At 60.2% G+C, this 20,883-nt stretch overlaps 3 protein-coding genes across 11 annotated transcripts; 1 reads left to right on the top strand and 2 right to left on the bottom strand.

Moving 5' to 3' along the window:
• Positions 1 to 158: 158 nt before the first annotated feature.
• On the bottom strand, positions 159 to 3,384 carry ZNF579 (zinc finger protein 579). 2 transcript variants are annotated; one of them, XM_070771717.1, is made up of 2 exons: positions 3,229 to 3,384; positions 159 to 2,265 (listed from the first exon to the last, which is right to left on the bottom strand). In XM_070771717.1, the coding sequence occupies exon 2, from the start codon at positions 2,261 to 2,263 to the stop codon at positions 581 to 583; it is 1,683 nt and encodes a 560-aa protein (XP_070627818.1). In that variant the 5' UTR covers positions 2,264 to 2,265; positions 3,229 to 3,384; the 3' UTR covers positions 159 to 580. The 2 variants fall into 2 exon arrangements, with proteins under 2 accessions (XP_070627818.1, XP_070627819.1); XM_070771718.1 differs by lacking the exon at positions 3,229 to 3,384 and adding an exon at positions 2,930 to 3,207.
• An 8,335-nt stretch (positions 3,385 to 11,719) lies between these two features.
• FIZ1 (FLT3 interacting zinc finger 1) lies at positions 11,720 to 16,879 on the bottom strand. Of its 6 annotated transcripts, none has more exons than XM_019979640.2 (4): positions 16,643 to 16,710; positions 15,506 to 15,606; positions 14,846 to 15,203; positions 11,720 to 13,985 (listed from the first exon to the last, which is right to left on the bottom strand). In XM_019979640.2, the coding sequence occupies exons 2-4, from the start codon at positions 15,583 to 15,585 to the stop codon at positions 12,798 to 12,800; spliced, it is 1,626 nt and encodes a 541-aa protein (XP_019835199.2). In that variant the 5' UTR covers positions 15,586 to 15,606; positions 16,643 to 16,710; the 3' UTR covers positions 11,720 to 12,797. The 6 variants fall into 6 exon arrangements, with proteins under 6 accessions (XP_019835199.2, XP_019835198.2, XP_019835196.2 ...); XM_019979639.2 differs by lacking the exon at positions 16,643 to 16,710 and adding an exon at positions 15,739 to 16,358; XM_019979637.2 differs by lacking the exon at positions 15,506 to 15,606 and having other exon boundaries at positions 16,643 to 16,879.
• On the top strand, positions 16,746 to 20,352 carry ZNF524 (zinc finger protein 524). 3 transcript variants are annotated; one of them, XM_070771716.1, is made up of 2 exons: positions 16,746 to 16,853; positions 19,288 to 20,352. In XM_070771716.1, the coding sequence occupies exon 2, from the start codon at positions 19,327 to 19,329 to the stop codon at positions 20,122 to 20,124; it is 798 nt and encodes a 265-aa protein (XP_070627817.1). In that variant the 5' UTR covers positions 16,746 to 16,853; positions 19,288 to 19,326; the 3' UTR covers positions 20,125 to 20,352. The 3 variants fall into 3 exon arrangements, with proteins under 3 accessions (XP_070627817.1, XP_019835203.2, XP_019835202.2); XM_019979644.2 differs by lacking the exon at positions 16,746 to 16,853 and adding an exon at positions 16,981 to 17,200; XM_019979643.2 differs by lacking the exon at positions 16,746 to 16,853 and adding an exon at positions 17,404 to 17,560.
• The last annotated feature ends 531 nt before the right edge of the window (positions 20,353 to 20,883 follow it).

Below are 20,883 nucleotides of genomic sequence, written 5' to 3'. Positions count from 1 at the left end.
CATGAGTGTCTTGCTTGGCTCGCGGGCCCACGTCCCTTGAAGTGGGGCTCTACCTTCTTCCACTCTGAGCCAAGGCTCAGGGCCTGGCGGACGCCGCCCTGCTCCCGACTTCCCCACCCCACTGGCCTTCCCCGTACAGACAGCCCCACTCTCTCCAGTTCCACAAACTCACATTTATTCACAGACGGACAAAGGGACAGGGACAGACCTTTGCTCACTGGGAACTGCCCCCCACCCCAGGATTCGGCAGTTCCAAAGAGGTGATGGTGTCCAGTGTGTGAAACGGGGAGGCAGCCAGGCTGGGGGGGGGTCCCCCCTTCAGTGTCCATCCCTCTGGCCAATGTCCTCCGCCTCCGACTCAGAATCCTGCCTACAGACGTGGGGCGAGCAGTTTCTAACCAGCATCAGGGGCCTGGGGGTGGGCGATGGGGACTGAGGGGCGTCCAGCCCCCGCCCCTAGTGTCGAGGGCTGGAAGGGGAGGGTGGGTTCACAGAGGAGGCTCCTCTCCTTTCACTTCCCTCCTCCATGCTGCAAACCAGGGGTGGCTCCCACGGTGGGGCTGAAGGGGGTGGGTGCGGGTCAGGAGGCCAGGCCCCCCAGACCGCGCAGGTGAGCCTTGCTCTCAGTCTCCTCTTCCTCCATCTCGAAAGCTGAGTGGTCTTGGCTGTCGAAGCAGGAGGCGCTGAGGAAGACAGGGGGTGCCGCCGCCGGCGACTGGGGCGGGGACCCCGGGGATGGCGGCTCTTCCTTGATGTGGTCGAGGGGCAGCGGGAGCCCCTCGGTCTCCTGGCCCGCGGGGGACGGCGGGGCGCGCGGTGGCGAGGCCGGGGCCTGCATCGCCTGCTGCGCAGCAGCGGCCCGCTCCAGCTCTGCACGGTGGCAGCGCTGGTGGCGCAGCAGGCTGTAGGCGCGGGAGAAGCGGCGCGAGCAATGCGGGCAGGGGTGCGGGGCCGGGCCCCCCGCGTGCACCTGCGCGTGGCGTGCCAGGTCGGCCAGCCGCTTGAACTCCCGCTGGCAGCGCACGCACTGGAAGGGCCGCGCGCCCGAGTGGGTCACCCCGTGCTGCCGCAGGTGCGCCCGGCGCCGGAAGCCCTTGCCGCACTCTGGGCACCAGAAGCGGGGCTCGCCGGCCGGGGCCCGGGCCGGGGCCGCCTCGCCTCCGTTCTGCCCGCCCGGCCCCCCCTCCGCCCCTTCGCCCCCCTCGGGCCCCCTCCCTGAGGTCCGGCCGCTCACTGCCACCGCCTTGTCGTCCTTCTTGGCCGCTGCGGGCAGCGGGGCCAGCAGGCTGAGCGCGCCGTGGACGCGGCGGTGCTGGCGGAGGTAGGAGGCCAAGCGGAACGCCAGGCCGCAGTCCGTGCACACGAAGGGGCGGTCGGTGGAGTGGACCAGCCGGTGGCGGGACAGCGACCAGGGCCTGGCGAAGGCCTTGAGGCAAATGGAGCACTGGTGGCGCTTGGGGCGCGGCGGGGGTCCCCCCTCGCCCTCCTGGTCGCCCTCGGGGCGCAGGCACGGGTGCGCTTTGAGCTCGCCCTTGGTGGCAAAGGCCTCCCGGCAGCGGAGACACAGCAGCGTCCAGTCGGCCTGCAGCAGGACCTGCTTCTCCTCCTGCCGCCCAGCCGCCAGCGCCAGCTCGGCCCTGAGCTCCGCCGCCCCGGCCTCGGCCTCGGCCCCCTCCGGCTCGCGGGGCCCCGCGCTTGTGGCGGCCGCTGGCGTGCCTGGCTCCCCCGCGGCCCACGGCTCGGGCCGCGCCGCTGCCTCCTCCTCAGCCGCTGCGTCTTCCTCCTCGGCTCCGGCGCCGGGTGGCTGCTCGGCGGCCTTGTCCTGCGGGCCCCAGCCGGACTCGGCTGCCTCCTTGGCTGCCCTGTCGATGGCCAGCTCAACGCCGCCTCCTGCGTGCTCCTGGGCCAGGTGGCGCCGGAGTTGCGCCGGCTCGGGGAAAGTGCGAGGGCAGGCGGCGCAGCGCAGCGGGGGCTGCGGCCCGTGGCCACGCAGGTGGCGGGAGAGGTGGGCCGGCCGGCGGAAGGCCTTGGGGCACAGGGGGCAGGCGTGGGGCCGCAGGCCCGAGTGGCTCAGCCGGTGCCGGGAGAGGTAGTAGGGGAAGCGGAAGAGGCGGCCACACGTGGGGCAGGGCAGGGGCGCCCGGGGGGCTCCGGCGCCCCCCCGGCCACGGCCTCGGCCTCTCCCACGGCCTCTGCCCCGGCCCCGGCCCCGGCCCCGGTGAGGTGGGCTGCCCTGGGCTGGTGGAGGGGGCTGCGGATCCATGCCTGTAAAGAGAAAGGGAAAAGACAGAGATATTGTTGCGGGGGCTGGGGGTGGGGTTGGGGGGGGGGCGGTGCGGAAATGCAGAGACAGAGCGATGGAGAGACTGAGAGGGTCAGAGGGTTAGCGAGGCAAGAGAGGGAGAGACAGACGGAGGAAAGGGGCCGGGGTGAGAGGCAGAGACCTGGAGAAGCAGGAAGATGGGACGGCGAGAAGCAGAAAGCAGGAGAGAGATGGGGACACCCAGCAGAGACAGAGATGAAGAGAAAACAAAGAGATGCAGGCAGAGATGGGGCCAGCACAGAGGCCAGCGGGACTGTAGCAGGATGGAGCTCGGAGAGACAGGGAGACAGAGAACGAGACGGAGACAGACAGAAGAAACGGGGGCAAAGTCGGTGAAGCGCTTTTCCTCCGGAGGGACCCGGCCGGAGCCTGCCGGGAGGGGCCGGGACACAGTCCCCGGTGCCAGAGAGGAGGGGGTGGGAGGCAGAGTCCGGAGGCCCCGGAAATGGAGTGTGGGTGCCCGGGTGGCCAGAGGCTGGGAGAGGCCGGGATAGGAGGGCTGGGAGTCCTGGGCTGGGAGGGGGCTCAGGGGCCCGGATTCCGGGGGCTGGGGGTGCGCGAGAGCTGGGGAGGAATTGCTGGGTACCCGCATCTAGACTTGAGTACCTGGGGTGGGGGGTGTGGATTCCGGGGTCCCCGGGGGTGGAGAGGGCTGGGGGAGGGGGCCGGGCGCCTGAGACAAGGGAGAGAAGGGGGCTGGGGGCCCGGGCCTGGATGCCCCCCCGGGAAAGGCCACTGGGGCTGGGTGGGGAGCCCCCGGCCCCCGAGGGGGGCCCGTCCCCCCACCGGGCCGAGCCCTCGGCCCCCCGCAGGCGTGATCAGCAGAATCGGGGCGGCGGGTAGCGGCCTCCCCAGCAGGGTTCTGAGCCCTGGGCCCGCGGCTCGGCCCGGCGCCCGGCCCTTACCTCCGCGCCCTCCGCCTCTCCGCTCCTTTCTTCCTTCCCCGCGGCCGGCCGAGCGCGGACGGCGGTGGCGGGGAGGCAGGGCCCCGGAGCGCGGTGGGGGCGGGGGCGGGGGAGGAGGCCGCCTCGGTGTCGCCGCCTAAGCCTTCCCCCCGGAAACCCGGCTCCTCGTCCGCGCCTGGAAGGGGAAAAGGCTGGCGGGGAGGCCGGAAGCGGGTGGACGGGGGGACCCAGGAGGCGGGGACGCAGGGCGGCTCGGACGCCTGGGTCCTCTAAGGGGAGGGGGCTGAGGGCCCGTCCTCTGCCTCCAGGAGGTCAGCCCCCACCTCTCACAACACACACACACACCCACACCCACCCACACACACACACACACACCCATTCATTCCTTCAACACATGCACATTCATCAGGTCCTGTCTGCGCCAGGCACTGTGCGGGGCGAGGCGGGTGGCCGGGAAAGATGGTGAATGCGGCCCTGAGTGACAGGCGACGGAAAAGTCTCCGCAATCGGGACGGGAACCTGGCTGCAGCCGTCACGCGGCTGCCTGAGAAGGCGACGTTCCCTCTGTGAGCCTCAGTCTCGCCCTCCGTGATTAACCCCCCCGTGGCTATCCACTTGACGCTAAGAAACCAGTTACTCATTGTGCTACGTACTTTCACTCCATCCGAAGCCACCGGTGTTTACTGAGCACCTACTATGAGCTAGCTCTGTCCTTGGTGCTGGAGCTGAAGTAGCTAAGACAGAGGCCACCGGACCCAGTGCACAGGGAGCTCCCGGTCTGACGGAGCAGGAGACAGTCACAGGCCCTCCTGCCCTCCTGGAGAGTGTGCTCCAAGGCAGGAAACAGGATGCCGTGGGATTACCGGAGCAGACTCGCCTCTGAGTGAGAGTGACCCCTGAGGGCTTCCTGGAGGCAACAGTGTTTCTGCTGAAACCCGCAGGATGAAAACCAAGAGTTAGAAATGGGAAGAGGAGCAAATGGAAATAGGAAAGAAATATACCAGCGCTACTCAGAAACATGCCAGGAGAGGTGTCTGTATCAGGTTAATCGTTGCAGTATTGTGCCTTGCTTCAAAACAGGGGAAGTGAACTAAATGCCCATTGGTCAGGGATTTGAGTGATAAATCTACCCAGAAGAATGCTGTGTGTTCATAAAAGAAAGAACAAAGAAGTTTGCTGTGTAAAAATATGGAAAGGTTCCAAGTGATAACAGAGAAAAATTTGGAAGACGGAGCACAGCTTGCCCCGTTTGCACTTATCAGCAGGCTGTGTCTGGGTGAACTGGGAGAACTGGGAGGAGAGCAAAGAGCTCGCAACATTGTCTAACTCCCAGGACTGAAAGTGACTACACTCTCTCCTTTTGCACTTTTGGAACTTGAAACCATAGTGAATGTGTTCCACACTTCACAAAGTATGGGATGAAATGAAAATAAACGATGACTTACAATGTAAGTGCTTTACAAACACAAACCCATTTGTTCCTCTTCGTGTTCAGTTCAGTTCACTTCAGTCACTCAATCATGTTAGACTCTTTGCAACCCCATGAATTGCAGCACGCCAGGCCTCCCTGTCCATCACCAACTCCCAGAGTTCACCCAAACTCATGTCCATGGAGTCGGTGATGCCATCCAGCCATCTCATCCTCTGTCGTCCCCTTCTCCTCCTGCCCCCAATCCCTTCCAGCCTGTTAGGAAGTGGGTAACATTACTCTCCCATTTCACAGAGCAGTAAAGTGAGGTCCTGAGAGTTTCAAAGTGGTGGGTCTAAGTCTCTATCTCACAAAGAGATGAGAGAGATGATAGTGGGTCGATAATGCTGTATTTTAAGGATCAAAAGTCTAAACACATCCATGGAAACAATAAGCACCAAATTTGGGGTAGGGTGACCTCTGAGAAGGGAGAGGCAGTCAGGGGAGGGGAAAGATCTATGCAGTCAGGAGTACCTTATGTTTTAAAACTAGTAGTCAATATATGAATGTGTGTGTGTGTATATTTTTATTTGTTAAAATACACATAACATAAAATTTACCACTTTAGAGACTTCCCTGGTGGTCCAGTGGTTAGGACTCTGGGCTTCCACTGCAGGGGGTGTGGGTTCGACACCTGGTTGGTGAACTAAGATCCCACATACTTTGCGGTACAGCCAAAAAATAAAAAATAAAAATTTACTATTTTAGCCAATTGGAACTGTGTACAATTCAGTGAAATTAAGAACATTCACAAAGTTGTACAATCAACTCCAGTGTCTAGTTCCAGGACTTTTTTATCACCCTGGACAGAAACCCAGATCTATTAATCTGTTACTCCCCATTCCCTTCTCCCCTCAGCTCCTGGCAACCAATAATCGTCTTTCTGTCTCTATGGGCTTGTCTACTGTGGCTGTTTCATATCAGTTGAGTCATCCAGTGTGCAGTCCTTTATGACTGGCTTCTTTCACTTACAGTGTTTTCCAGGTTCATCCATGTGTAGCCTGTGTCAACACCTCATTCTTTTTGATTTAATTATTTTTGGCAGCACTGGGTCTTTGCTGTGGTGCACTGGCTTCCCATTGCAGTGGCTTCTCTTGTTGCGGAGCACAGGCTCTGGGCATGCAGGCTTCAGTAGTTGCAGTTCATGGGCTCTAGAGCACAGGCTCAATAGTTGTGGTTCAAGGGCTTAGTTGCTCCATGGTATGTGGAATCTTCTCAGACCAGGGATTGAACACGTGTCCCTTGCATTGGCAGGCCAATTAGTATCCATGTGTCACCACGTATGTGTGCTGTGTGTCCAATGCTTCATTCTTTTTATGGCTGAGTAATATTCCATGCGAAGAGTTGACTCATTGGAAAAGACTTGATGCTGGGAGGGATTGGGGGCAGGAGGAAAAGGGGACGACAGAGAATGAGATGGCTGGATGGCATCACTGACTCAATGGATGTGAGTCTGAGTGAACTCCGGGAGTTGGTGATGGACAGGGAGGCCTGGCATGCTGCGATTCATGGGGTCGCAGAGAGTTGGACACGACTGAGCGACTGAACTGAACTGAACTGAATATTCCATGTATGGGTTACTGTATTTTGTTTACCCATTCATTTGTTCATGAACCTTAGGTAGTTTCTACCTTTGGACTCTTGTGAACAGTACTGTTAGGAGCATTCGTTACGTGTAAAGTTTTTGTTTTAATGGCTGTTTTCAATTCTTTTGGGTACATACCTAGGTGTGTGTGCTATTATTTTATTATATATATTTTAAGGCCTTAAAGTATTTTTTCCTAAATAAAAGAAAGAAACGAATTCAGGAATGAAGGTGAGGGAAAGCAGTTTCAGAGGGATCAGCGTGCTGTCCATATGTGCAGGCGGCGGCCGTGGGAATCCGTGCCTTGAGGGGACACGTGGGGCCTTGGATGGGGGCATGGCGAGAGCCGCACGAGCAAGGACGTCCGGCCTCCCAGTCCAGGCTGAAGGCCGGACGCATTACGAGTGTACTGAGGAGCTATTGAAAAGGTTTTAAACTGGAGAGTCACATGATCCGATTAGTGTTTTAGAGAAATTCCTGTGGGACCCGCGCGGAGGCCCGGCCGGATGCAGGGGAGACGGAGGAGAGGAGCAGGGAGGGGCGGGGCCCAGGTCCAGGTGCGTGAGGAGGCCTGGACTGGGCCGGCTCGGGTTGGGGGCGGGGTTCCCGGACAGGGGGCGGGACCGGCTCGGGCTTGGGGCGAGGTCCGCGGGCCGGGGGCTGGGCCGGCTCCGGCAGGGGGCGGGACCGGCTCGGGCTGGGGGCGGTGTCCCCGGGCAGGGGGCGGGGCCGGCTCAGGCAGGGGTAGGGGGCGGGGTCCCGGGCAGGGGGCTGTGTCCCTGTCCTGGGGGCGGGCCTGGTGCTGATTGGCCCAGCGCTGCCCTTCTGGGTGCTACTCCCGCCGCCGCCGCCTCCTCATTGGCTTCCCTGCATCGCGGCCCCGCCCCTCCCTGGAGTCCTGCCTCCAGCACCCGGAAACCGCAATCACTTTTGCTCCCGCGCTGAACACTGTCCCGGGGCTCTCACCTCTTCCTCCTCACCTACCTCACCTACACCCCCGCTCCCCGCCCTACCTACCTGAACCCTGGAGCCTCCGTTAACGGGTTCCAGCCTTTCTCCCTCTGCTCCATCCTCACCGCGCTCTTGGCTCGTTCACTCTCAGGGCCTTTGCACGCGCACTTTTCTGCCTGGAATGCTCTTCTCCTAGGTCGTCGTGTCCGACTCTGTGACCCCATGGACTGTAGCCCGCCACGCTCCTCTGTCCATGGGATTCTCCAGGCAAGAATACTGCAGTGGGTTGCCATTTCCTTCTCCAGGGGATCTTCCCAACCCAGGGATCGAACCCGCTTCTCCTGCACTGCAGGCGGATTCTTTACACCTGGGAAGCCCTCTCCTGGGTTACCATCATGTTTTCCTTACTTCCGTCGTTTCTTACAGATCTCCTCAGAGACATCTGTCCCGTCCACCTTAGCTCAGGTAGCCATTTTGGGAATTCCCTGGCAGCCCAGTGGTTAGGACTTTGCGCCTCCATGGCAGAGGCATCGGTTTGATCCCTCATGGGGGAACTGTGATCCCTCCCACAAGCTGCGCAGCGCGTTCAAATAAATAAATAAAATTAAGAGCTCTCCTGTCACCATCTAGTCCTTTCTTGGCCCTAATTTTCAACATTGTACGTATTACAAATATTAGTCTGTGTATCAGTTGCCCACTGATTGTCTATTTCCCCTTTCACTGGAATATAAACGCCCGAGGGCGGGGGTTTCTTCACCTGTTTGTTTACCTGTTTTACCCTAGTGAGCGTCGCACGTCGAGCAATATTTGTAGGTGAATAAAGAGGGCCGAGGGGCTTCCCAGGCGGCGCTAGTGGTAAAGAACCCACTTGCCAATGCAGGAGACGTTCAGAGACGCAAGTTCGATCCCTGGGTGGGGAAGATCCCCTGGAGGAGGGCATAGCAACGCACTTCAGTACTCTTACCTGGAAAATCCTTTGATCGAGGAACCTGGCGGGCTACAGTCCAGGGGGTCGCAAAGAGTGGGACACGACTGATAGCGCGCACACAAAGAGGGACGCGAGGTGAGAAGGACGCGGTTTTGCAGTTGAGGCGCCCCGGAAGGGAAGACTACCATGGGGAGCGGGGAGATGCGGAGCGCAGGTGAGCGGGTCTGCGCGCGGGAGTCAGCGCCGCCCACAGAGGCGTGGGAGTCGCCGGCGTCTGGCTAGTAAGTGATGCTCCGGAATAGCTGAGATCGCCCCCAGGGTAAAACCCACCCTTTCAGCCTCTGAGCCTCAATGAGCACATCGATAAAATGGGGTCTCCGTGTCGCGAGTAGGGGACCAGGTCCAGGCCACCCCTGGCACTGGGGAGCATTCGGGAAAGGGGGTGAGTTCCTTTCGCTACCGTCTCAGAAGAGAAAGGATTGGTGTGCAGGTGAGGTGGGAGGGAGGTCCCTATTCATCACCCTACTGCCAGGCGGGCGTCTCCATGACAACCCTGGCACGTTTCCAGGCCCTCGGCTCTGCAGGCCGAGCGGGTCTCCAAGTGGGCAGGTCTTGTCCCTGGGGGCGGTACCTGTACCTAAGGAGGTGGGTCTTGTTTTTCCAACTCGGAGGAATATGTGTATATATATATATATTACCTCAAATGGGTGAGTCTGCTTCCCCTTGCTGAATAGTGGGGGTAGAGAGGAGAGGTTGAGCATTCCCAGGGGCCGACCTGCCACCTTTCCAAGTGGGCACGTGTGGATCTCCAGGCAAAACGTCTTTCTTGAATGACAAACTCCCACTTCTTTGCTCTCAAACTTATTTCCTTCCTTTAAATGTTTTTTTCTGTGTGAAGTATAAGACGTATCGGTGTAAAGGGCATGATAAAAACGCACAATTTAACAAAGAATTATAAAATAATCATCAGATTAAGAAAAGGAGTGTTGGCAGCCGCCCCAGAGCCCCATAGAAGGTTCCACTATGTCCCACCCCGAGCTTAACCCATCTATCCACACTGTTGTGAGTTTTACAGGGGAAAATAAAAGTTTTCCTCTAGATGGCTCATACCAACAGGGTGTCCTAAACAACATTACAGTTCAGTTTTGCTGCTTCCATGTGGTAGATACGAAAAGGGACTCTACCTATCTGGTTTCTTAGGCCTGGCTTCTTTGTAACTTTCCCTTGTGAAACTGTGTGTCTCTGTACTCATGCATTATCTTCCTGTATAGTGTTTATGGATTTATCTGGCTGGGTTGGGTCTTTGTTAGGGCAGGTTCCTTGTGGCATGTGGGCTTAGGTGCTCAAGACATGTGGGATCTTAGTTCCCCCACTGGGGATGGAACCTGTGTCCCCTGCATTGCAAGGCAGATTCTTAACAACTGGACCTTCAAGGAAGTCCCTATAGTATTTCATAGCATAATATCTGTTGTTGTTGTTGTTCAGTCGATAAGTCACGTCCAACCCTTTTGCAACTATGTGGACCCATGTAGTCCACCAGGCTCCTCTGTCTATGGGGATTCTCCAGGCAAGAACACTGGAGTGGGTTGCCATTTCCTTTTCCAGGGGATCTTCCCAACCCAGGGATTGAACCCCGGTCTCCTGCATTGCAGGAGGATTCCTCGCCATCCCGGTCACGAGGGAAGCCTGGATAAATATACCACCTTTTATTTATTCACTGTATTGGTGATGAATGTCTTAGTCCATTCAGGCTGGTATAACAAAATACCACAGACTGGGTGGCTTATAAACAACAGAAGTTTATTGCTCACAGTTCTGGAACCTGAAAGTCCAAGGTCAAGGTGCCAGCATTTGCCTTCTGCTGAGGGTCCTTGTTCACTGCTGTGCCTTCTCGCTGTGTCCTCATGGGGTGGAAGGGGCTACAGTCTCTCTGGAGTCCCTTCAGTTACAAAGAAGCCCTTTATGAGGCATGAATCCCATTCGTGGGGGCTCCACCCTCATGACTTAAGCACCGTCCAAAGGCCCCCACCTCCAAATACCATCACATTCATTGGGTACTAAGATTTCAACATAAGAATTTTGTGGAACACACTCAGATCATATCAATGAGTATTTCAGTGGTTCTGAGTTCAAGGTTTCTCTAGGGTTCATGCCTATCAATAGCAGAGCCTTATTAAAGCTTGCCATTGAGGGCAGGAGAAGGGGTCAAGAGGATGAGATGGTTGGATGGCATCACTGACTCAATGGACAGGAGTCCGAGCAGACTCTGGGAGATAGTGGAGGACAGGGAAGCCTGGCGTGCTGCAGTTCGTGAGGTCAGACATGACTTAGCGACTGAACACCACCACCTCCCAAGCATCTCAAATTTAAGAAGCTCAAGATGGCACTCGTGACCCCCTAGCCACTACCTAAACTTGCTTTCTCTACGTTTTTGGCCCTACCATGAAACCAGCCCCCGCCCGGATTCCTCCCTTTCCATTAAACACACGCACACACACAACACACCCTCCCACATCCCACCTCCAGGATTCATCTCGGGGCCCCCCCAGCTCTGTCCACCGCTCGGCTCCAAGCCTGCACGTCTCTCTCCTGGTGGACTGCAGAAGCCTGCTCTGCATTTCCTCAGCCCCCTTCTCCACTCAGCAGCCAGAGGGACCCTTGGAAAGTGCAGCATCAGTCACATCCCTTCACACTTACAGTCGTGCTTATCTGTGTCCACGGAGCACAGCCAGATGCCTATGTCAGCCAAGGGTCTGCATGCCCTGACTCCTGCTCACCTCTCCACCTCCTCTCACCACCCCCTCCCCTCCTGTGCTTACCTAGCTGTCCACTTGGCCGGCCCCTCCCCACCCTTCTGGTCTCAGATCAGGTGTCACCTCTGCAGAGAAACACCCCTGCTCCCCACACCAGACCACTCCACCTACGGTGACACAGCCCAGCCATTTGTTTTCTTAGGGAGTAATTTTGTTCGCTGCTGGATTCCCAGGGGGAATTACAGTGCCTGGCACTCAGTATAGGAATAAAATTTAGTGTGTAGAAGACAGTGTGGAAAGTCTGCTCACTCTCAGATGGGCGGATCCTAATCTAGGGTAAGGACTCTAAGGGACGTATTTGGTTGCCTGGGAGACAGCACCTAAGGGGCGGGGCCTTTAGGTGTTTAGGGGGCGTGTGCTGTGGGATTGAGGGTTTCTAAAGCGTGTGTCTGGTCCCAGGGGCCATGTCCATCCGTTGGGGATGGGTTTTGCTTTTCAGAGGCAGGGTTCCACCCGGATGAGATCTAAACCATCCCTGACATTAAAAGGGTCATACACTGGGACTGGCAGTGTCCAGTGGTTAAGCCTCCACGCGCCCAGTGTAGGGGACACGGGTTCGATCCCTGATCGGGAAAATTAAGATTCTCACATGCCACGAGGTGGCAGGCAGTCTCTGTGAGGGAGTGGAGGACTCGAATGTCTCCGGCGAAAGGAAAGCTCTGTCTTTGTCTGTCTCCCTGCCCTAATTCAGGGAGGGAGAAGCCCCCACGTCCCTAAAAACCAAGGATCAGGACATGAGACGGGAGTGGCTGAAAGGACAGCGTTTATTGGGGTCCAGGAGAAGCTAGGGAGTGGGGCGAGGAGGCGAGGTCAAGGCTCACAGGGGACATCCCCCCAGCCAAATCCCCCTTCCCCTTGGCGCTGGGAAGAACACAGAGACAAACTGACAAGAGATGGAAAGACAGGTGCTACAGCAGAGCGAGGGATACCCCGGTGAACCCCACGCCCCACTCTTGAGCTCACAGAGAGGGGAATGACGTGGACCGGCCCCCACGCTGGAGGGAGGGGAGGAATGTCTGCCGTATTCACTCTGAGGAGGTGGGGCGCAGGCCACAACCCGCACCAGCCCATTCCAGTGGGCAGTGGGTGGAGTCTACGTGCATCCGGATCAGTCCATCCTACGGGGGCGGGGGGTGTCGGATTCTGAACCAGCCTATTCTAAGTTTTGAGGGGCGAGGAAGATCATTAGGGTCCATCCATTCCGCAGTAGGGGAGTGAGACCGGGCAACTACCCTGGTCCTCTTTCCACACAGGGTATAAGTGACAGGGGAGGAGGCAGATTCCGGCTATATCTGTTATCTGGGGGCACCAGTGACTCCTGGTGGGTAGCATTTGGGGGGGATCCAGGGAAATCCGGGGACATGGTTGCCCCCATTCTCCAGATCTAGGTGGTTGGAATGATGGCTCTTAGGAAGAGGGGCAGTCTTCCCTGGGGTGGGGAAGGGGGTGCCCATCTTTTATTATTAGGGCCCTCAAGAGGAGAAGGACTTGTGGAGACCCCTTTGTCATCCCCAGGTCCCCACATCTTAGAGGCCGATTGACTTGGGGGTGGTCAGCACGTGTTCCAGGGGCCTCGAGGTTAGGAGTCTCTCCATAGATCCCAGACCCTTGAGGTTAGTCTTGCCGCCCACCAGCTCAGGGGCCCGTGCAGGTGCTGGGTGGTCCCCTGTCCTCCAGCCAGGGTCCCCTCTTCCCAGGGCTCGTGCCTGGCTCTGGAGGGCCAGTGGGGGGCCTCCCTCGTGGTCCCTAGGTCCCCGGGGCCGGGCCCTGAGTCCAGCCCGCCGGGGAGGGGAGGTCGGACAGCGGGGCGCAGGCCTGGCCGCTTCAGTCCATGCCCCGGTGCAGCTTCAGGTGTCTGGAGAGGTTGCTGAGCGTGATGAAGCCCTTGCCGCAGACGTGGCAGGGGAAGGGCCGCTCGGCGCCGTGCAGCAGCCGGTGGCGCTTGAGGTAGCACTCGTGACGGAAGAACTTGCCGCACTCCAGGCACGGGAACGGCTTCTCGCCCGTGTGCACCAGCACGTGCCGCTCCAGGTCGCGCGGCGAGCGGAACAGCTTCTCGCACTCGGAGCAGCCGAAGATCTTCTTGCCGCGGCCTGAGGCAGACGCGGGCTCCCCGGACGGAGACTCCCCCTCGCGGGCAGGCGCTGCCACCGCCTCTGCGCCGCCCGCGCCTGCGCCCGCGCCCGCGCCCTCGCCGTGGCTGGCGCGCCGGTGCTCCTCCAGGGCCGCCAGCGCCGCGTATAGTGCCCCGCAGTGGCCGCAGCCGTAGGCCGCGGGGCCCGAGTGCGCCTCCAGGTGGCTGGCCAGCGCCGCCGCCGACGCGAAGAAGGTCCCGCAGTCGCACTGGTACAGCGTGTCTTCCGACGGCTCCGCGGGCGCCTCGCCGCCGCCCTCGGGGAGCAGCACCCCCAGCTCAGGTACGCCGCCCCCGGCGCGGCCCAGGAGCAGCCCGCCGTCCCAGGCTGGCTGAGCCTCGCCGCCCTCGCCGGCGGCCCCGGGGGCCCAGGCCTGAGCCGGGGGCGCGCCAGGGCCCTGCAGGTCGTGGGTCAGCTTGTGCCGCTCCAGCAGCGCGGGCGCGTTGAAGTCGCGCTCGCAGCGCGGGCACTTGAAGGGCTTCACGTCGGTGTGCGCCGCCCAGTGGGCCGCCAGCTCACGGCCCTGGTCGAAGCGCCGCGCGCACGCGCCACAAGCGAACGGGGGCAGGGAGGCCGCCGCTGCAGCCGCCGCGGCCTCAGCCAGCCCCCAGCCCCCCGCGCCGGCGCCTGCCCCCTCTGGACCCTCGCCGCCGGCACCGCCCCCGCCCGCCCCTGAGCCCCCGCACACCGAGCAGGGCCCCACGTTGCAGCAGACCGAGCAGGGCGCGCTCAGGGCGGGCAGGCCTGCGCCGGGCTGCAGCGGGGACGGGAGCGCCCCACGATGCTGGCGCTTGAGGTGGCGGCCCAGGCTGGAGCGCGAGGAGAAGCGGAGCTCACAGACGAGGCAGCAGTAGGGCTTCTCACCAGTGTGGACGACCTGCAAGGGCAGGAGGGAGAGCCCGGCAGGGCTGAGAGTCTGGCCCCGGGGACAGAGTCTTGGCCTCCCGAAGGGACGCGGGGGAAGCCTCCGGCCAGGTCCACCGGGCCAGGATCTAGCTGCGACCCTCTCATTCTCTGCGTCCAGCCATTGTCCGCATTCTTTTGGTCCCTCCAGCCTCAGGACTGGCTGTTCCCTTTTCCTGATATGCTGTTCGCACGGCGAATTCCTGCTTTTCCTTCAGGTCTCAGCTGCACCATCACCTTGCCCTGACTTTCCTACCTTGTCTAGTAGCCCAGAGCTTTCCCCCTTTTCTCCTTCACAGCAGATGGTTATTAGTGCTGTTGCTGTTTTAACTTCCTTCCCCAAATCTCTTCCTTTCTAGATCACCCTCGCCTGTGAATTTGCTGATTGTCTACCTGGCTATGGGCCACTTTCAATGGAATGTAAGTTCTCCGAAGGCACGGACTTTATTGATTTCATCCTGGTAGCCCCGGGGTTGGGAACTGGGAAATCAGTTGATAGATAATTGCTGAGTAAAGGAATTAAGTTCATATATGGTAAATCTATCTGAAAAACGGTACGGGAAGATGAACACAAAGTTGCAGATGCTGGCATATGAGCAGAAGCACAGGACAGGGGAGGGGCAGATTTACTGTGAATATTTTAGTTCCTGGGTTGGGTGGTGACTCAAAGAGAAACACCTCATGGTTTCACTGGTCAGGATGCTTTGATGGGGAGGGAGGGAGAGAGAAATTCTCAGGGGCCAGCTGTCTGCTACTGCCCACAGTGGGTCTCCGGGACTCTGAGGGCAAGTCCAGCACAGCGAGGCCAGCCTAGGGCCGGCCTGCAGGACTCACCTGGTGATGCAGCAGGCCGGTGGAGTCTCGGAACCCCTTGGGGCAGGCGGAGCAGCGGTAGGGTCGCTCGCCGGTGTGCGAGCGCAGGTGGTTGGCCAGGTTGAAGCTGTGCTTGAAGCCCTTGCCGCAGCGCGGACACGCGTGGGGTTTGAGCGCAGTGTGCCGAGCGAAGTGGCGCCGCAGATCCGAGCGGTAGCGAAAGCTCTTGCCACACTCACTGCAGTGAAACGGGACGCGGGGGGCAGCAGCGGGCGGAGCCGGGCCCGGGGCCGGGGCCCGGGCGGGGAGCGGGGGAGCTGGCAGCGGCGCGTCATCCATGGCGGCGCGGTGCAAGGGCAGTGGCGGGTGGGGGCTCTCTCTGGAGCAGGGAGACATGGAGCGGGGTGAGGGAGTCACCTCCCCATCAGCCTCCCCAATTAGGCTCCTTGGACTCAGAGACCAGCCACTTGTCCCTAGAAACCCAGGGGACTAACTCCTAAACCACGCCCATCTGTCAAAGGCCACACCCACTGCTCTTAAAACCCCTCCCACTCTCCTTGGACCCCCGCCCCCCACTCATCTGCCTATCTTCCCAATCACTTCTAAGCTGGACTCCCACCCTGCTCCAAGCCCCACCCACTGTGGTTAAGCCCCGCCCACTCGCACTCAGGCCCCACCTACTCCTTCCAAAGTCTCCTTGTTCCCGAAGGCTGTTGTATTTCTGAAAGCCACCCCCTCTCTTCTTTGAAGATGAAAGTCATCTTCGGAGGAAGGCTGACATTCTTAGCCAGTGAGAGAACAAAGATTTTGGGTTAAGGGCATATGAATCAACCTTCCAGGGTGACCATGACTATCCTCGAAAAAACCAACCGATTCTATTTCCATCCACAAAATAGGATACTAGGAGGACCTACCTCAGGAGGTGGTGAGGACTAAGCAAAATTGTGGCCACACGCGCCAAGTGCTTACTGACCGCACAGCAAAGATTCAACAGCTAAGCTGTTTTGATTAATTGCTGTCTGCTACATTCCTCCGAGCTTCCTCTTGAAGTCCCCATCTCTTCTCCAAGATCCACCTCCTAAATCCCGCTTTTTCCTTAAGCTCAGGCTTTATGTAAACCCCTTCTTTCCAAGGCCCCATCACTCTCCCTCTCTTGCCACCTCAGCCGTTCCTCTCTGACACTCTCCCCATCTTCTCTAAGTCATTTCACCTGCAGTTATAAAGACTTGCTATTTCCACTAAAGACGCCCCCAAATTACACGCTTAAACCCCACCCCCCTCCACTATGCCCATCACTTTCTGAAAGCTTCATCCCTCGACAAACTCCACCCCTTCTCCTAGCTCCTCCCACCTCCACACTGAACCCTTTTCCCCACTCAGCCTCAGTGGGGACCCTTCAACCTAGGGCCCGCCTACCAGTCTCCCGGAGCCACGCCCCTTCGTCAAACCTCGCCCCTTGCCCAAGCTCCTCCCACTTCGACCACAGTCCCGCCCACTCCCCAAACCACGCCCACTCAGCCTCCTCGTAGCCATCACTCCGCCCCGGCGCCGCTAAGTCCCGCCTCCTCCCCACCCAGTCGCCCGCGGGGCTGGCCCCCCTCCCCAGTCTGCTCGGGGACCCAGGCCCCGAGAGCCGGCCTTTTGTGCCCCTCCCCCCTGTCCCTGAGGTGCGGGCCCGGGAGCCCGAGGCGGGGGCAGGTCTGGCTGGGCCCGCGGCCCGGCGAGTCCACCTTGCTCGCTCGGAGCGGGGTTTCTGGAGCCCTGAGGCGGCCCCGGGAGGCCGGGAAAGTCAGTCGGCTTTCCTCTTTAATTACTTACACCTCCCTCTGGGCGCCGACATTTTGGGCAGCGGGGGTAGCGTCACTTCCACCCGGGGGGCCCCTCGACTTCCGCCTCGGCTCCCTTCTCCCCCTCACTCCCCCTTCCTCCCGCCTTCTTGGCTTCCCTCCTCCCCGCCGCCCTCCCTTCTTCTTTCCCGTCCCTTTCCCAGCTGCTGGAGGGTAGAGAAGCCAGGGCGGCGCCATCTTGGGTGAGGGCATGGGGAAGGGGCGGGACTTAGGGTGACCCTCGGCACCATACAGACTATGGGCAACAAGCTACGAGCGCGCGGCCTCATCCCGGCGTTGTCGACGCTGGTGGGTGTTAACAAAGATGAGGGCAGATTTGATTCCCTCGTCGCAGCCTCAGGCTTCTCCTGGGTAGGACGTCGAGTTGCATCAGGAAAAAACAGACATTGAAGTTCGCCGCCTGCGACAGAGACAGAAGGAAAGAGCGGGCTCCATCTTGTGCTTTACTCTTCCAGTGGGCTTTGAAGCCCGTCGGGCGCCATGTTAACTACGGGAACCCGCCGCCATTTTCCCGCTTCTCCTCCTTTTGGTACCTTTCTTTTATTGGGTCACCCGGCTGGGTCCTTTGTGGGAGAATGATATTTCTGTTTGTGTAGGATGTGTTGGTACGGTAATTTTTTACCGCTCGGGGCCAGCGAGAGCGGCGGGTGCTCAGGAGCGGCCTGCCGATGGGGACGTGAACGGCCCTTAGGACCCAGCGCGTGCCCTTTGTTCCCCGCGGGCTGAGCCTGGCCGGGCGGGGGCGCCGGGGGCGGGGCGTCCACTCCGAGGGGCGGGGCCGCGCGCGCGCCGCCGGGAGGCAGGGTCCCCCTCTCCCCCGCCCCTCCCGCACGCCGGCCTCGCGCCCCCGCGCGCGCACACTCGCGAGTCCAGGCGGCATGCAAATGAGGTACCCGAGAGGCGGGGGGCCCGGGTGGGGGGACGGGAGCGGGCGAGGGGAGACCCGGGGCCGTGCGCGCCTGGAGCGCGCCCCCCACCTGCTCCGGCTCGCGCGACCGCCGAGGCGCGCGCGCCGACCTCGCGCCCCGCCGAGCCGGCCCGCCTGGTCGCGCGCGCGCGCAGACCCCCTTCCTGGCTCGGCCTAGCCGTCCGCGGCTCGGCGCCGCTCATTGGCCGCCGCCCCCGCAGGGCCCGCCCCGCGCGGTCGGGGCCGCCGGCCGAGCGCGCGCCTGCGCCCCGGGTGGAGGAGGGCGAGGGTCTAGGCCCTGTTCCAGAGACCCGGGTTCTGGCCTAGGCACCCGCAACAGAGGGAGCCGTGTGGTCACGGAGAAGTGGCTGCCCTTCTGTGGGTCTCACTCTGGGTGCCTGCTCTAATGGGGTGCACCTGTGTCTCTCGCCCTGCACTTTAGTACACTCTTGTTCCCTGGTCCCAGGCCCTGGTGGTGTTGCTGATGGTAGATCGTTTGGTGCTTATTACAACTGGCAACTCTGCTATGTCCATTTTACAGAGGTGGGAACTTGCTCGGAGAGGCAAGGCCGCTTGCTAGTTAGCAGAGCTGGATTCAAACGCAGGGCTAAGGGACCTCATGAGGTCCCTTGGGCCCATTTCTTATTACTCCCTGAGACACCGGGGTCTCTGAGAACAAGTCCTGACCCGGCCGCTTACCAGTGGAGGGAGTTGGAACTTGTGCCTTCGTTTTCCAAATTTGCAAAAAGGAGGTGATACACCTTTATTCAGAGGGTTGGTGTAAAGCTTAGTTACAAGCCCTGATAAGAGCTAATATCTCCTAAGGACCTCTGTGTATGAAAGTGTTAGTCGCTCAGTCGTGTCCTACTCTTGTGACCCCATGGACTGTAGCCCGTCAGGCTCCTGGGTCCATGGGATTCTACAGGCAAGAATACTGGAGTGGGTTGCCATTCCCTTCTCCAGGAGATCTTCCTTACCCAGGGATGGAGCTCGGTTCCTCTGCATTGCAGGCTGATTCTTTACTGTCTGAGCCACCAGGGAAGCCCCCTGCGTACTGAACACTTTACGTATATTATCCTCATGGCACGTCTGTGCAAGTAGGTGGAAATACCCTGTTTTGGAAAGGCTTAGCTGGGGCTCAAAGAGGTGAGCGCCTTGCCCAAGGCCACCACACAGAGAGTGACAAGCTCAGGAATCTGAGCTCCAGAGCTCTGATCAAACCTCTGGCTCCAGAGCCCAGGCTCTTAACAGCTCTGACATACATCCTCATCCACAACTCAGGAACAGACAAGTCCCTTTCTTTTTTCTTCCAGTCCTGACACCCCGCCCCCCTTCTCTCACCTCGTCAGGAAGAGAGAGAAAACATTTCTGAGGCCTCGCTGGCTCTTCTCTCTGTTCTGAGGCTCAAATACTGGCCTGCACCCTCAGTTGGACTCTGTCCCCCCAGGAGTTGTTTTCTTTATTTTTGCTGGTTGACCCTGAATGTCTAGGAGGAGTCAGGGAGGTCTGGGAGACGGCTGTGGGGCTCAGGTGTTTAGCGACTGGTACAGAATTATCCTGCTATTTTACCCACTAGCTTGGCTTTAATTGCGCGTCCAAGCGGATGTCAGCCATGCCCTGGTCGCCGGACTGGAACCCAGGAAGTTGTCTGGGGTACTAGGGCTAGTCCAGACCACCCTGCATTGACGGCTGCCCCTCTCTTCTCTTAGCCCGGCTCCAGTGCCCAGACCCAAGTCCCCCACTGCTCAATGGACACCCCCAGCCCAGACCCGTGGCCTTCGCCTTTGCCTGAGGAAGAAGAGAAACCTCTGGCCTTACCGCCTCCTGTTCCCCGGGGCCGCCGAGGCCGAAGTCTTGGGGGGGCCACCTCCTCCCACCGGACGCTCAAGGCCTCCCTCCCGCGCAAGCGGGGTCGCCCTGCTAAGTCAGAGCAGGAGGCCCCCCTGGCACAGGGGGTGAGCGCCCCGGTGGGCAGCGGCGATAGCAGTGACCTCCTGCTGATCGATGATCAGGGTGTGCCCTACACGGTCTCCGAAGGGTCAGTGGCCGGCGGGCCCGAGAGCTCCGGCCCCGGCCCTAAGAAGGCGCCGCACTTCTGCCCGGTGTGCCTTCGGGCCTTCCCCTACCTCTCCGACCTGGAGCGTCACAGCATCTCACACTCAGAGCTGAAGCCGCACGAGTGCAAGGATTGCGGCAAGACCTTCAAGCGGTCCAGCCACCTGCGGCGGCACTGCAACATCCATGCGGGCCTGCGGCCCTTCCGCTGCCCGCTCTGCCCCCGCCGCTTTCGAGAGGCGGGCGAGCTGGCCCACCACCACCGCGTCCACTCCGGCGAGCGCCCCTACCAGTGCCCGGTGTGCCGGCTGCGCTTCATGGAGACCAACACGCTCCGGCGCCACGCCAAACGCAAGCACCCCGAGGCCATGGAGGCACCTCTGTGTCCTCCGGACCCAGAGCCTGAAGCGCAGTGGGACGACGACGGTATCCCGGCCACGGCAGGGGCCGACGACGACGAAGAAGAGCTGGAGGGGAAACAGCTGGCCTGACCCACACCCCCGGCCACCGCTCCCCCGGCCAGGTTTAGAGCTGGGTGTGCCGCGGGCGTGGGGCCTGGGCAGCGAGGCCGGGACACCTTGTCTGGTGGTCTTCCCATTGTGGGAGTGGGCTGAGGGTGCAGACCTCAACTTCTGGATCCTGCTGCCTTCTACCACCCTCCCCCGGACTGACAGGCCTGTGGAGGCAGGGACTGTGGAAATAAATCTCTGCCTACTGCCCACTGGTGTGTGTTCCCTCAGGGTCCCAGGGCTGGCCCCCTTCTCCCTTCCAATGCTCTTCTGCCGCTGCACCACCCCCATGCCACGTGCTTCATTAGCTTGGCGCTAAAGACTGGGTTGGGAGAAGCCTCTGCCGCCGCTCCCATCTCCAGTGGACCCCAAAGCACTCCCTTTAATGTCCACTCAGGTAAAACATAGAACCTTCGGTGCAAACGTGACCCCGAGTCCCCGTTCCCCGCGTCATTCTAACCAGATTCCATTCTAATTATTCACCACTTTGGCCCATCTCTTTGTTCTGGAGCTGTTTGCAGAGACACAACAGAATTAAGGGTTACGTGCTGGACTGACCACTCCAGTGTTCTTGCCTGGAGAATGCCAGGGACGGGGGAGCCTGGTGGGCTGCCGTCTATGGGGTCGCACAGAGTCGGACCCGACTGAAGCGACTTAGCAGCAGTAGCAGCAACTAGATAAGGAGTGACCTGGACCTGCAGATGTCAGGACGTTGCGCAGTTAGGTGATGGCTGTGGGCGG

The sequence above is a fragment of the Bos indicus genome, chromosome 18, assembly GCF_029378745.1.
Source record: "Bos indicus isolate NIAB-ARS_2022 breed Sahiwal x Tharparkar chromosome 18, NIAB-ARS_B.indTharparkar_mat_pri_1.0, whole genome shotgun sequence".
In the NCBI taxonomy this organism is placed as follows: Eukaryota; Metazoa; Chordata; class Mammalia; order Artiodactyla; family Bovidae; genus Bos; species Bos indicus.
This window is presented reverse-complemented; position numbering and strand designations above follow the sequence as displayed.